Below are 15635 nucleotides of genomic sequence, written 5' to 3'. Positions count from 1 at the left end.
GCAAGATCTCACCCCGTGGGGTCAAAATGATCACAAGAACGGTGAGCAAAAATCCCAGAACCACACGGGGGGACCTAGGGAATGACCTGCAGAGAGCTGGGACCAAAGTAACAAAGCCTACCATCAGTAACACACTACGCCGCCAGGGACTCAAATCATGCAGTGCCAGACGTGTCCCCCTGTTTAAGCCAGTACATGTCCAGGCCCGTCTGAAGTTTGCTAGAGTGCATTTGGATGATCCAGAAGAGGATTGGGAGAATGTCATATGGTCAGATGAAACCAAAATAGAACTTTTTTGTTCAAACTAAACTCGTCGTGTTTGGAGGACAAAGAATGCTGAGTTGCATCCAAAGAACACCATACCTACTGTGAAGCATGGGGGTGGAAACATCATGCTTTGGGGCTGTTTTTCTGCAAAGGGACCTGGACGACTGATCCGTGTAAAGGAAAGAATGAATGGGGCCATGTATCGTGAGATTTTGAGTGAAAACCTCCTTCCATCAGCAAGGGCATTGAAGATGAAACGTGGCTGGGTCTTTCAGCATGACAATGATCCCAAACACACCGCCCGGGCAACGAAGGAGTGGCTTCCTAAGAAGCATTTCAAGGTTCTGGAGTGGCCTAGCCAGTCTCCAGATCTCAACCCCATAGAAAATCTTTGGAGGGAGTTGAAAGTCCGTGTTGCCCAGCGTCAGCCCCAAAACATCACTGCTCTAGAGGAGATCTGCATGGAGGAATGGGCCAAAATACCAGCAACAGTGTGTGAAAACCTTGTGAAGACTTACAGAAAACGTTTGACCTGTCTCATTGCCAACAAAGGGTATATAACAAAGTATTGAGAAACTTTTGTTATTGACCAAATACTTATTTTCCACCATAATTTGCAATTAAATTCATAAAAAATCCTACAATGTGATTTTCTGGATTTTTTTTCCTCATTTTGTCTGTCATAGTTGACGTGTACCTATGATGAAAATTAGAGGCCTCTCCCATCTTTTTAAGTGGGAGAACTTGCACAATTGGTGGCTGACTAAATACTTTTTTTCCCCACTGTATGTATATATATATATATATATATATATATATATATATATATATATATATATATATATATATATATATATATATATACATACATACATACATACATACATACATACATACATACATACATACATACATACCTGTTCTGAAAGGCCCCAGAGTCTGCAACACCACTAAGCAAGGGGCACCACCAAGCAAGCGGCACCATGAAGACCAAGGAGCTCTCCAAACAGGTCAGGGACAAAGTTGTGGAGAAGTACAGATCAGGGTTGGGTTATAAAAATATATCAGGAACTTTGAACATCCCACAGAGCACCATTTTTAAATCCATTATTAAAAAATGGAAAGAATATGGCAACACAACAAACCTGCCAAGAGAGGGCCGCCCACCAAAACTCACGGACCAGGCAAGGAGGTCATTAATCAGAGAGGCAACAAAGAGACCAAAGATAACCCTGAAGGAGCTGCAAAGCTCCACAGCGGAGATTGGAGTATCTGTCCATAGGACCACTTTAAGCTGTACACTCCACAGAGCTGGGCTTTACGGAAGAGTGGCCAGAAAAAAGCCATTGCTTAAAGGAAAAAATAAGCAAACATGTTTTGTGTTCGCCAAAAGGCATGTGGGAGACTCCCCAAACATATGGAAGAAGGTACTCTGGTCAGATGAGACTAAAATTGAGCTTTTCTGGCCATCAAGGAAAATGTCTGGTGCAAACCCAACACCTCTCATCACCCCGAGAACACCATCCCTACAGTAAGCATGGTGGTGGCAGCATCATTATGTGGGGATGTTTTTCATTGGCAGGGACTGGGAAACTGGTCAGAATTGAAGGAATGATGGATGGTGCTAAATACAGGGAAATTCTTGAGGGAAACCTGTTTCAGTCTTCCAGAGATTTGAGACTGGGATGGAGGTTCACCTTCCAGCAGGACAATGACCCTAAGCATACTGCTAAAGCGACACTCGAGTGGTTTAAGGGGAAACATTTCAATGTCTTGGAATGGCCTAGTCAAAGCCCAGACCTCAATCCAACTGATAATCTGTGGGATGACTTAAAGATTGCTGTACACCAGCGGAACCCATCCAACTTGAAGGAGCTGGAGCAGTTTTGCCTTGAAGAATGGGCAATAATCCCAGTGGCTAGATGTGCCAAGCTTATAGAGACATACCCCAAGAGACTTGCAGCTGTAATTGCTGCAAAAGGTGGCTCTACAAAGTATTGACTTTGGGGGGGTGAAAACTTGAGCGTGCATAACTATTCTGTTTTTTTTGTTCTTATTTCTTGTTTGTTTCACAAGAAAATATTTTGCATCTTCAAAGTGGTAGGCATGTTGTGTAAATCAAATGATACAAACCGCCAAAAAAATCCATTTTAATTCCAGGTTGTAAGGCAACAAAATAGGAAAAATGCCAAGGGGGGTGAATACTTTTGCAAGCCACTGTATATGAGCGACGTTACAATTCCCAAGTGATTTAACCCTACTGGTGCGACGTGTAGGGTGTTTGCCCGGGCTCTATTCCCTGCCCCTGCCGTTGGGTACCAAAAGGCTAAAACCTCTTGATGAGGTCGCTGGGTATAATACTAAGGTTGTTTAGTATCCTATGTTTCATGCATGTTTAAACTAACTGGGGCAACTGGACACACTGTAAATGGGGTCAAAGGTCATAGAATGTGCTAGAAAATGTTTATCAAACATCTTCCATTAAAAATAAAACTGGCCAGTTTTAAAAAGGTCAGTTCAGTCTCACTGGATCATTGAAGACCAAGTCCACACAATTTTTCTGTGCAATTACGTCGCTATAATGCTTGGCATCATGGAGAACTAAACGGCATTGCTTAGAATATAAGCCCTAGACAATTGCAGTGAGACTAGAACACCCTGTGGGTCTTGCTCGAGTGTTGTAAGCATGTCGCGCTCGTTAAGTCCAGCCACACCGTGACCTTTTCCTAGATTGACAAAACGGATGATACGGTCTGAGGTCATTGGCGGCACAGACTGTGCCTTCATACAATTTAGCTAATTAGACCAGCACTCCCCAATGGCCTGCTGCTTTGTCAAACACTGTATGTCAGGAATATTGCTCTAAACTCTTTTAATGGCATCTGACACCATCCCAGTTTACTGGGTGGTAAAGCCTCATTGGTTGTTTTTGTCAGGGGATTTCTTACTAGTAAAATGGTTTGCGGTGTCCTTAGTCTACATCCCTGAAAGCAACGTTATTATTATTATTATTGTGATGGACTATAAATGGTAACTTTATATACTGTGCCTTCGGAAAGTATTCAGACCCCTTGACTTTTTCCACATTTTGTTACGTTACAGCCTTATTCTAAAATGTATTCAATACATTTTTTCCCTCAGCAATCTACACACAATACCCCATAATGACAAAGCGAAAACAGGTTTTTGGAAATTTGTGCAAATTTATAAAATAAATAATACCTTTATTTACGTAAGTATTCAGACCCTTTGCTATGAGACTCAAATTGAACTCAGGTGCATCCAAGTTTCCATTAAGCATCCTTGAGATGTTTCTACAACTTGATTGGAGTACACCTGTGGTAAATTCAATTGATTGGACATGATTTGGAAAGGCACACACCTGTCTATATAACATCACACAGTTGACAGTGCATGTCAGAGCAAAAACCAAGCCATGAGGTCGAAGGAATTGTCCGTAGAGCTCCGAGACAGGATTGTGTCGAGGCACAGATATGGGAAAGGGTACCAAAACAATTCTGCAGCATTGAAGATCCCCAAGAACACAGTGGCCTCCATCATTTTTAAATGGAAGAAGTTTGGAACCACCAAGACTCTTCCTAGAGCTGGCCGCCCGGCCAAACTGAGCAATCGGGGGAGAAGGGCCTTGGTCAGAACCCGATGGTCACTGACAGAGCTCTAGAGTTCCTCTGTGGAGATGGGAGAACCTTCCAGAAGGACAACCATCTCTGCAGCACTCCACCAATCAGGCCTTTATGGTAGAATGGCCAGACGGAAGCCACTCCTCAGCAAAATGCACATGATAGCCCGCTTGGAGTTTGCCAAAAGGCACCTAAAGACTCAGACCATGAGAAACAAGATTCTCTGGTCTGATTAAACCAAGATTGAACTCTTTGGTCTGAATGCCAAGCGTCACGTCTGGAGGAAACCTGGCACCATCCCTACGGTGAAGCATGGTGGTGGCATCATCATGCTGTGGGGATGTTTTTCAGCGGCAGGGACTGGGAGACTAGTCAGGATTGAGGGAAAGATGAACGGAGCAAAGTATAGAAAGATCCTTGATGAAAATCTGCTCCAGAGCGCTCAGGACCTCAGACTGGGGCGAAGGTTCACCTTCCAACAGAACAACGACCCTAAGCACACAGCCACAATAACGCAGGAGTGGCTTCGGGACAAGTCTCTGAATGTCCTTCAGTGGCCCAGCCAGAGCCCGAACTTGAACCTGATCAAACTTCTCTGGAGAGACCTGAAAATAGCTGTGCAGCAACACTCCCCATCCAACCTGACAGAGCTTGAGAGGATCTGCAGAGAAGAATTGGAGAAACTCTCCAAATACAGGTGTGCCAAGCTTTTAGCGTCATACCCAAGAAGACTCGATGCTGTAATCGCTGACAAAGGTACTTCAACAAAGTACTGAATGAAGGGACTGAATACTTATGTAAATGTGATATTTACGTTTTTTATTAATAAGCAAACATTTCTAAAAACCTGTTTTTGCTTTGTCATTATGGGTATTGTGTGTAGATTGAGGGGAAAAAACTATTTAATCAATTCTAGACTAAGGCTGTAACAAAATGTGGAAAAAGTTAAGGGGTCTGAATACTTTCCGAATCCACTGTAGGCCTGTGTGCCTCGACGATGCTTTGTGTGCCTTTCGAGGTCAGCTGCTGGTTGTACCCTGTGCGTTATTTCAATGTTGTTTTTTTCTTTCGCTCTGCTCCAGCTGACATCCTCCTCTTCGCCGTACCCCCCTTCTATGAGAAGAACAAGGTGAGTCTGACCCTTGACCTTTTTGTCTTGTAACATCATAGAAGCGGAGACGCTTCTTATTATTCCTTAGAGCTATGTAGACTTGAGTCATGCTGATGAATCAATGTACCTTGAGCTAGACCTATATATGGTTCTGGATCGAGCCATGAGCATTGATTATGACCTCATCATCCTTTTGCGGGCACCTACTAGTTCTACTGGGTGTGACCTCACCGGATGACCAGGCTCTTTACGAGTCGTTGGGGGCTATTTGCATCCTTATCGGTGCCATAGCACAAGGCTGATTTGACATGTCAGTGACAAGATGGCTTTCAGTGTCTGGAGCCTTTTACACTGTAACGGTATGGAGGCCTAGATTTAAGGACAGCATTTTACTCTTCTAAACACAAATGCAGAGTGCAAAGTAACCATAACAACCGTATTACCTTAACAACCGTAATACCGTAAGTCATGGTCTCTGACTTCTTGTGTTTATCTCATGACTTCTAATTATGCAATAAAGGACACAAGGAGGTGTGGTATATGGCCAATATACCACGGCTAAGGGCTGTTATGCCTGGATACAGCCCTTAGCTGTGGTATATTGGCCATATACCACACACCTCTGAGGTGCCTTATTGCTATTATAAACTGGTTACCAATGTAATTAGAGCAGTAAAAATACATGTTTTGTCATACCCGTGGTATACGGTCTGATATACCATGGCTGTCAGCCAATGAGCATTCAGGGCTCGAACCACCCAGTTTATAATTTTGTTTGCACAATGAGACATCGTTCCATGTTCTGTAGATTAGGTCTGTTTATGAATCTGACTGTAAATTACTACAAAACTCACTGTTCTCTTCCTCACTTTCTTCCCCAGACCCAGATTGATCACTACATGGAAATCACACGTACTCAAGTCAACACCACAATGGCCAAGTAAGTGTTCCAAACCAAGGCTGTTTCAATGTACTCTCCTCTGTCAACAGGATGTCTCTGATTTCAGTCTACCTAAACTAACAGTGTACAGTATATGTACAGTTTCAGTGCTGTCATGTGATCATTTATGTGTATTTTTATGGTATTCATTTTGTCTTTATCTTTTCTCTTCCAGGCTGCAAGAGAAACTCCCTGGAGCCATCAAGCGTACGAAAGCTGAATGATCGGCCCTCAGACGTCACCATCCTCATCACATTTATCCCATCTTAAACCCCCTGCCCTCTCCTTGCCTCTCCTTTTCAGTTACCCTCCCCCTTCTCTTTCCCTACTCCCTCCCTCCCACCTACCATCCGCACTGAACCTGCTAGGTAGAAAAAATAATCTAAAATGCTACTCAATATTCAATGTAAACCGCGCAGCTTAACTACAAGAATTTAGAAAAAGACAGGAATCACGTCTCAAGCGGGAGGAAGTGATGTAACGCCTCGGCAGAACACCTGTCTTTGATGCAGGGGTCAAGTGAACTAGACTGAATCAATTACCTGGTTTTGTAGTGTATAGTTGGGAGGGTGTAGGGAGTGTCATTGACGAGTAAGGACCAGTGTTTGTTTGGCAAAAAAGCAGATGTCTGTACTTTTAACTATACGTTTCGCTGAACATAAGTAAACAATTAAAAGTTTGAAAAGTTTTTTTTAAAAGAGCAAACTGATAAATAACCTTTTGGGTGTAAATTGTGGCTAGTTTTATTCCTTCTCTGTCTCGCTCTCTGTGTGGCAATTGGATGGATAAACCAAACAAAAAAATTTTTGTTTCGAACCTGGTACTGGGATTTCACTGTTACTGATTGGCCTGTTTATGGAGTTATTGTGTTTTGTTCACCTTAAAGGCTCGTATGTATAACGTTTCTGCAATGCACTGAACTTTATTTTCAAATCCCACTAGCAGGTTGAAATAAAAGGATTGGAACACTGAACCAGCTGGGATGCTTTTGGTCTAGTTCGCCCTGATTTTGATTTGGATGCATTTGGTAAACTGTGACTACAACAGGCTCCCTCTTCCTCTGCTGTGTGAAACAAGTTAGCGTTGCTTTTTAGAAAAAGGGAACTCCCTCTTACAGCGGTCATAACTTGTTTTTTTGTCGCAACTGTTCAAGTCAACATCAATGTCAAAGTCTCACGTTCACCTGTACATTTATATTGTTACTATTAGTGATATGATTAGTACTTATAGGATTGCTGCTGTTGACTCCCTTTTTAGCTCCGTAAAAAGGCTTCATAGTAGCTTCATGAAGCTTCATAACCGCTTGACTTCTTCAGTGAGACATCTTGGAAAATGGTTGGATATGGGTTGAAAGACTGTTCCTTTTTGGAAGGTAGTTGGAAGTATAACTACAACGTAACGATGGGGGTGGGGGGGGGGGGGGGTGTAAGAAAAAGTCTGGTGGGGGTTGTAATCACAGGAGGATGGGCTCGTGGTAATGACTGGAGCGGAATCAGTGGAATGGAATCAAATACATCAAACACATGGTGTCCAGGTGTTTGATGCCATTCCATTTGCTCCGTGCCATTCTCCCCTCAGCAGCCTCCGCTGTAATGTTTTTTCTTCTTCGAATGCCATGAAGTGCATGTCATTGCAGAAGCTGGAAACACATTTTCACACTTTATATAGGCTGTATCATATTCTTAACCCTTTTGGTTTTTGTTAAGATAATTATTTGTGATTGCTTAGTGTTTTGATTTCAATAAAAACCATGGTGAACTATTTTAAGACTACTGTTACGTCTCTGTGATGGCAATGTGATGTGTCTTCGAAAGGAATTTTAAAAGCAGTTGTTGATGAAAAATATAATGGACGGTTCCACCTCCTATTGTGATTGTCAATACTCATAGACATTGTGTCCAAACTAAGTTTAGACGACATTTTGTCATTTAGCACTAAAGCTAAAAGACTACTGTTATAACATCTACAATGATTGTTCTCACATTGCCTCAATGCATCAGCAGCTACTACTACTCAAATGTCTGTTAACTGCTGAACGTTACCCTGCAACATTGATAGAACATTCCTCCCCATGCATGCAAACCAGTGTTTCATAGTGGTCCCAATGTTGTCAGTGGTCACACTACCTAAGAGTTGTGGAGCAACAAAGCTTCTTGGTTCCCTTGTGCATGCATGTGTCTGTACATCCAACTACGTGACAGTTCATCCCAAGCCACTGGACACACTCTACTCGACTCACTAGGGCCAAGTCTTACTCTACCCTCAATTCCTCAACTCAAGCTATTGGACAGAATGTTTGTTTTTCTCACACACACACACACACATGTTCACCCACCCACAGTTGAACGTATCCAATGTCTGTAAACACCCCTTGTCCTTGTGATGCTGGACTAATGGAACATTCAGTAGCCATGATGAGGACCTCACGATGACAAGGTGTTCCAGACAGTGGGGCGCTCCACCTATCAAACTTTTTCATTGAAGGAAGGCAATGCTACCGATGTTTTCAATAGATTATAATGCAGACCTCTTACTTAGTCTTGGTTTATTTAGCGTAAAATACGATAAATCTACATGCACATTTTTGAAGTTTCCTTGAAGCATTTTGTCACCTTTTTCCTGGTCAGTTTTTTTTATTTCTTGGAGGGGTTTGGCAGGAGTTTATTGTTTTGGGGGGGCATTCTTTGTTTTGCTTTTGACTGTTTATTGGTATCTAGCTGTGGTAACTAACATCTCAGATCTGATAGTTAGCAATGACTAGTTCACATTTTTGAGCTTTGGAAAAAATGTTACATAAAAAAAAGTGATCCCTGTACTGATGTCAAAGTGGAATTAATAAAGAATGTAATGAACAAGGATTTGGGGGATTTGTTTGTAAATTTGTGGTGTGCTCTACAACTTTTAAAGAGTAAGCATTACAGCATGTCTGAACCGCTGGGATTAAATTGAGTCAAGATTGAAAACAGCTTCTAAAAATAGGTGTCCAGCATTCAAGGTCCAGTCTGCACATAGGGATGGTAATATCACTGTTTTCGATCAGAGGATTTTACTGTAGCTATTCATTTTAGACCAGGCCTGCATGTTGAGATAATCAAAAAGTAGTTCCTTTTTAATAGCCATGGTAACCCCAATCAGGTATTAATGCATTAATTCGCAGTATTGCTTGTAAGTTATTACCAGCTGTCTGCAAATGACCATTGAGTAGAGTCAATTTTAGCCATAATTTCTTAATACAGTCCCCAGATAACCTGTCAGACAATATTATTTAGATCATTTTTTATTACAAGGCTCATTGAGGACAGAATGCATATATCAATCGACAACCTTTTGCCATGTACAGATTAAATACAGAGCGGATACTTGAAACAGAAGAAGAAATAATTGAGGAAAGACAAAGGAATCAGTCCCTTAAAAAACAGAAGATCATTGCTTGTGTCCTCACCCAAGCTAACGAAGTACCACCAAAGGGTATTTTTAACGTGCCCCCTACACACACAACCATACATGTAAATCATCGCAACAAACAAGGTGTATTCTTATTCAATCACTTTGCCATATTTAAGTCCTATTTATTTACATTTTTAAGTGCTGAGTCACAAAGCTTTTTACAACCTGATTCTGTGGCCGCTCCAAGCCCAGATGGAATAAATCCGAATTATTTCACCTCTCCTTGCCCATCCCCTGCATGCAAAAATGACCACTGCGCCAACTAGGGCTGTGTCTGAAAACCTTTACTAACTGTCAAATCCTTGCTTCCTCCGTCCTTGTTTCTCAAAACGCATTAGAGAAGATCCAAGGTCCCCCCTTTGGACCGGCAATGCGCTTTGAGGAAACAAGGACAGAGAAAGCAAGGATTTGAAAGTTAATAACATTTTCACACAGCCGAAGTCACCAACACAGGCAGTTTAGGTTAGAGGAAGAGAGTGAGGGGGTTTGATATTCAACACTGATGTCCCTTCCTCTCCACATAACTGGACAAATGCTGCCATCTGGTTATTTGAATGATACATTTAGTCCATGGGTTGTAAACTGTTGTCATGTTAAGTGTAGTTAGTCGTTCACTCTCTTTTGTTGCCTGTCGTTTGTTCCAGCTGTGCACTGGACAACTTTACTTTCGCTGTTGTTTGAATACGATAGGACCATTTTAACTGCTGTTGACAGTTAAACCATTAAAAGTAATGACAACCAATGTATGCACTAATTTTGACAAGTTAACAAGCGAGCGAAAGCGCGACCACAGATGGAAAACAGACAATCCCTGAGTTATTTTTCCTGGTGGAGTGATATTTCAGAGGTCACTGAAATAAGGGCAAGTGAGGGGGTCATTTCAGAGATGGTCAATTTGGCTATTTATTTCCTGACTATGTTATCGTTTTTTTTCTCTCCATGTAGTAAATTGTTGCATAAACCTTGTAATATGTGAGTTATTGAAATGGAAACCTTGCATGTGAAATCTTGTATAAATAAAGCTAGAAATGCTCTCATAAACTAAGTGCCTCAGCCATAGAAGGCAATCCCTCCACAATCATGCATGACTTCAGAATTCCCATGCAAAATGACATTTTACGTGGCATCGTTTCACATAGAAAACATGGCTGTAATTACAAACCCTTTTGTAAAAACCACGTGTAAAAGTGCTTGTAAAAAAAAAAAGTTATAATAATTCAACACTATTTACATAGATTTTTTTTGTGCGCAGATTTGTTGCTAATAAGAGAATCAGAAATAGGTGTGGGCCATTGTAACAATAGTACTGTGACACTGGAAAAGACATGGAAGATGACATCTTCTAATTCAAGAATGAGAAAAATCTCTGGAGGACGTCCATTTACCTCATTGTAAACAAGGAATTTCCTTTTAAAATAACGGGACGTAATTGAGTCACTAAAGATAATCACATCTTTAAGTGTTGTTCATTGTCTTTAGCAATACACCTCAAACACCCACTCATTCAATCACCTACACACCCAAATCTAGGTTTTAGTAAATTTTTGGGACAGAAAGTGCTATATTGTATACTCGCTGACAAATTAATCACCAACTGTGCCAGTCACTGCACAACTCACGACAGGGCTCTACCAAGCCTTGTTTCTAACTTCCTGAGAAAGAGAGACTTGGAAGGGAAAGTGGGGTGGACAGAGAACAGCCATGCCTGGCGCCCCTCGTCCTAGCTGACAAAGAGGCCGGCGGCCGTCTGTCCGAGTGCCGTGTGTCCGTGGTCTAGTGAGGAGAAACAGTCATCCGAGTGGACGAAGTGCAGGGCTGTCTGGTTGTAGCTGAGCAGGGCCTGCTGTCTCTCGTCGGGGCCGTACTCCAGAGAATGAGGGTGAACCTGCTGGATGTGTCTCTTGATAGTGCTGACTTTAAGAGTGGCTAACGTTGCCCCGCACACCATACAGATCAACCCATGTCTCCGGCAGTCGTAGTCCATCAGGAACTCCATCCTCCAGCGCACCTGGTAGTTCCGCCGCTGGTCCTTGCCCGGGTAGTGGCCGTGGCGCCCCGGAGTGGCAGGCATGGTGGCAACCCCCTCCTCCTTCTTTACGGCCTTGGTGGTGGCCATCTTGGTGGTCCGGTTGTTGTTGTTGTCGGGCGAGGCCTGTTCACCCATCTCTCCCGCCACAGGGAGGCTGACGATGTCACTGGGGTCCACTTCTGTCAGAGAGAGGGGAGGGGGGGGTCAGTCAGAAAGAGGGCAGAAACCACTTGGTGAATCAGTTAGTATTTCCTATTTCTCTGCTGAGAGTAGCTACAGTGGGCAGAAACCACTTGGTGAATCACTTAGTATTTCCTCTTTCTCTGCTGAGAGTAGCTACAGTCTCTCTTTTACATTGGTTGAAACTTATAAGATTTACCTTCTTTCATCTGCACAGCCAGGTTGTCTTCCGTGGGAGCCTCTTTGGTCCAGGCCTCGGCCATGGCCTCCCTCTCCTCCCGGGCCAGGCTGGTGGTCTCAGGGTGGCACTCCTGGATGTGGCGGCGGAAGCTGCTCACCTTGGCCATTGGCAGGGCCTGGGAGCACACCATGCAGAAGGTGCCACGACCCTGGGGTCCGTAGGCCACCAGGTAGTCCAGGCGCAGCCGCCAGGGGAAGCCCCCACGAAGACGCCTCTTCCTGGGTTGGCGAAGAGGGAGAGGGGGTATGGGATTGGTCACCTCTGGAGCACCACCAACGCCATCACCGCTATCAACCATGTCCTGTATCTGGGATAACGCCTCATCGTTGTCCTCTGCATACGTGTCTGAGCCGATCTGGATGGTCTCCAGGTCATCAGGGAAGAAGTCCACTCCAGCATCTCTCTCGCCTTTGGTGTTGGGCTCAGATTTGATGAAGTCATTTAGAGGGTCGGATTCTGATATGGGGCATGGGGTGGGGTTGAGGAATGAGAGTTTAGTAAGGGATATATACACTGAGTATACAAAACATTAAGAACACCTGCTCTTTCCATGACATAGACTGACCAGGTAAATCCAGGTGAAAGCTATGATCCTTATTGATGTCACTTGTTAAATCCACTTCAATCAGTGTAGACGAAAGGGAGGAGACAGGTTAAAGAAGGGTTTTTAAGCCTTGAGACAATTAAGACATGGATTGTGTATGTGTGCCATTCAGAGGGTGAATGGGTAAGAGAAAATATTTAAGTGCCTTTGAACAGGGTAGGGTAGTAGGTGCCAGATGCACCGGTTTGTGTCAAGAACTGCAACGCTGCTGGGTTTTTCACGCTCAACAATTTCCCGTGTGTATTAATAATGGTCCACCGCCCAAAGGACATCCAGCCAACTTGACACAACTGTGGGAAGCATTGGAGTCAACATGTGCCAGCATGGTGCAACTCAATATTAGGAAGGTCTTCCTAATGTTTGGTATGCTCAGTGTATATTCAAGGATATAAATGGCTATTAATCACTGTATCAATGGTTATCAGAAGAAAAGCCATTTTAGATCTGTGCTGCAGAAAAAAATATACGTAACTGGTCTACCTTTGTACACAGAGACATACAAATGTAACAAAAATAAATAAATCAGTCCTACTCACTTCAAAACACAAGTTGATAAAACTTCCTAAAGCCACAGTGACTGAAATGAAAAGGCTGCAATGCTAGCTCACCATTAAAAACATATTTTATTCAAGCAACTATTAAAAGCTTGACGTTTCGGCCTTCATCAATGCCCTTAATCAGAACAATGACAAAGACTGAGCCACAGTTACAGAATAACTCCCTCCCTGTCCTGTTACCCCCTCTCCCTCCTCCCTCCCTCAGTCTCACCGTGTGTCTGAGCCCAGGTCTGCAGGATGCAGTGTTTCTCCTCCGAGCTGTAGACCAGCGACTGGGGGTGGATGTCCAGCACGTGGCTCTTGATGTGGTCCAGGTGGAGCGAGGGCAGCGGGCGGCCGCACACCATGCACACCAGCCTGCCCGCCTCCGCCTGGTACTCCATGAGGAACTCCTGTCTGAACCAGGCGTGGAGCGAGTCATTCAGGTAGCGCTCCAGGGTCTGGGCCGAGGGCCCGGGGAGCTCTTCCTGCTGGAGGGGGACCGAGGGAGGGGGAGACGGGGTCGGGGACCGGGGCTGGAGTTTGGGGGACACTATACCACCAGGTTTTCCTATGTGAGGTAAAGGAGAGGGGATATGCAGTTTAAATGTTAACATGAATAAAAATATATAGTACGACAATCACATAAAAATGAAATATGCACCCATCTGTAAAAATTAAATTCAGGTTAAGATCATTGGTACAAGAGCAGCCTGTCTTCTTACGACTACATAAAGCCACTGCACAATGACATCACCCTCTAACACTACTGTAAAAGTGGATCTTGGCAATATGAGCATGACTCTACAACATAAACACTTAATCAGATATGCTCATACTGCCACCAAGTGCAAGATCCTGAAACTCTTATCATAAAACTAGGCCATGACATTTCATTCCATTCCAGTCTCCAGAAACCCCCACCCACCGGTGGAGTGGCGAGCACAGTCCAGCAGCTCCTCCTCCTGTCCCTGGGAGATGGCGACCACCCCTCCGGCCGGACAGTACAGCCTCTGGCCCCCCTCCAGACTCAGGTGGCTTTCCCAGCCCGAGCGGATCACCTCCTTGTCGGCCGCGCTCCACAGCAGAGAGTCTGGGTGCTTCTGCCTAATATGCCTCTTGATGGTGCTGAGTTTGAGTGTGGCCAGCGAGCTCCCACACACCATGCAGATCATGCCGTGGCGACGGGGGTCAAAGTCCATCAGGAACTCGCTGCGCCAATACTCGTGGTAGTAGCGCCGATGATCCCTGCCCGGGATGCGGCTGAGGCCGGGTCGGGAGGCGCATTGGACCTTCTCTTTGCGTCCAGAGGGGCCCGGGATGGGGGAAAGGAGGAAGGGGGAGTCTGGACCCTCGTTGACACTCCAGTAGCTGGTGCCCGGGGAGCAAAGGGGGGTCACCATCCCTTCCTCGCCATCATCGTCCACGTGGCCATTGGTCAGACCGTCCTTCTCTAGGAAAGAGAGAGAGATAGTTAAGAGATGCACATGCAGTGGGTGTAGGTTATTCCTGGTAATGATGTAATGAAGCAGTACATTTCAAAGCTCTATAACATACAATTCAAATTATATTTCTCAGATGGCTGGTGTCACATACCCTGACATTCCCAAATATATGTATTCAGCTAGAAATATGCAGACACAATAATTGGGGTTCATAATCAAATCGTTAATGTAAGGACAATATTCTATTTCCGCACGGCACCCCCGCCATCAGAAATCGGGCAGCGACTCCATTAGCCGCCGCTAGTTTCCGCTGGGTGGCGACTGTGCATCACAGCAAGCAACCAGCATGGTATTTTGCCTTTGTTTATAGTGGAGCCACTGAGACAAGAGGGCCATGCTGCTAGATGGCATTGTCCGTCACACAGATTAACTGTGACAAAGGGTGGCGGGCAGACGAAGGGTCGATTCTCCGTACTCTCGAAACAAAAACATGACAATCTTTACCTCCTGAACAGTGTCCCAAGTCACTCTGCTCTTGCGTCGCTTCCTCCTCTCCGCTTATTATTAATGAGAGAGAATCTGCCTGCTCAGCACACGGAAGGACCACAGGCTCGCTCTCCCCTGTCTCTTTCTCTTCCATAACTCTGCAACCTTACACTATTTACTAATGCCTTCAATTCGCTCTAATAGACCAGGTAGGAACTGTATTTTTGGATAATCGTTCAGCACGCGTTTTGAAAGCTATCTAGACCATGAACGGACCCATCGCTTTTTGGGTGCCCCGTGCTGTCTGTATAATGTGCCCCTCGTCCCCCCACGCGCTCAGCTCTGGAGCCAAGTTAACTTTTCATATATCGGCACGATTTTTGGTCGGTCTTATATCCTTCTTCGGGTGTGCGCCTCTCCTGTTTATGGTGAGCTATAGCGGCCTCTTGTATGTATTTTAAGGCTCTGCTTGTCTTCAGGGTGGGGAGCCGAGCTTGGGGCCCCTGGGGCTCCTTAAGGGGCTCCTGGGTAAATTTAAAGAGACAGTAGCGGCATTCATGCAGCGACACGCACACCCAGGGGCCAGATGTGTTTAGGTCAGTTCTCCTGCAAAATCAATTGGACAAACATGTATCACTTTGCCATGGTTTAGTTTTCTTACTTAAAAGACAAACGTTAATGAAATGGGGGGCTACTGTTGTTGAAAGG

General features: G+C 44.4%; 2 protein-coding genes across 4 annotated transcripts in view; one reads left to right on the top strand and one right to left on the bottom strand.

The window, feature by feature from the left end:
* LOC121571106 (reticulon-3-B) overlaps positions 1–6932 on the top strand; it is a 40103-nt gene extending 33171 nt beyond the window's left edge. For all 3 annotated transcript variants that reach the window (XM_041882402.2, XM_041882403.2, XM_041882401.2), the window contains 3 exons: positions 4991–5037; positions 5901–5959; positions 6135–6932. In XM_041882402.2, the coding sequence (XP_041738336.1) occupies positions 4991–5037; positions 5901–5959; positions 6135–6183 (155 nt within the window). In that variant the 3' untranslated portion in view covers positions 6184–6932. The remainder of the gene's footprint in view (positions 1–4990; positions 5038–5900; positions 5960–6134) is intronic.
* A 2236-nt stretch (positions 6933–9168) lies between these two features.
* LOC121571105 (zinc finger translocation-associated protein) lies at positions 9169–15429 on the bottom strand. The gene is made up of 5 exons (XM_041882399.2): positions 14946–15429; positions 13925–14449; positions 13229–13567; positions 11815–12312; positions 9169–11614 (listed from the first exon to the last, which is right to left on the bottom strand). The coding sequence occupies exons 1-5, from the start codon at positions 15079–15081 to the stop codon at positions 11127–11129; spliced, it is 1986 nt and encodes a 661-aa protein (XP_041738333.2). The 5' UTR covers positions 15082–15429; the 3' UTR covers positions 9169–11126.
* Positions 15430–15635: the final 206 nt, after the last annotated feature.

Source organism: Coregonus clupeaformis, chromosome 8 (genome assembly GCF_020615455.1).
Source record: "Coregonus clupeaformis isolate EN_2021a chromosome 8, ASM2061545v1, whole genome shotgun sequence".
Lineage (NCBI taxonomy): Eukaryota > Metazoa > Chordata > Actinopteri > Salmoniformes > Salmonidae > Coregonus > Coregonus clupeaformis.
Note: the sequence above shows the minus strand (reverse complement) of the source record. Positions and strands in the feature narration are given on the sequence as shown.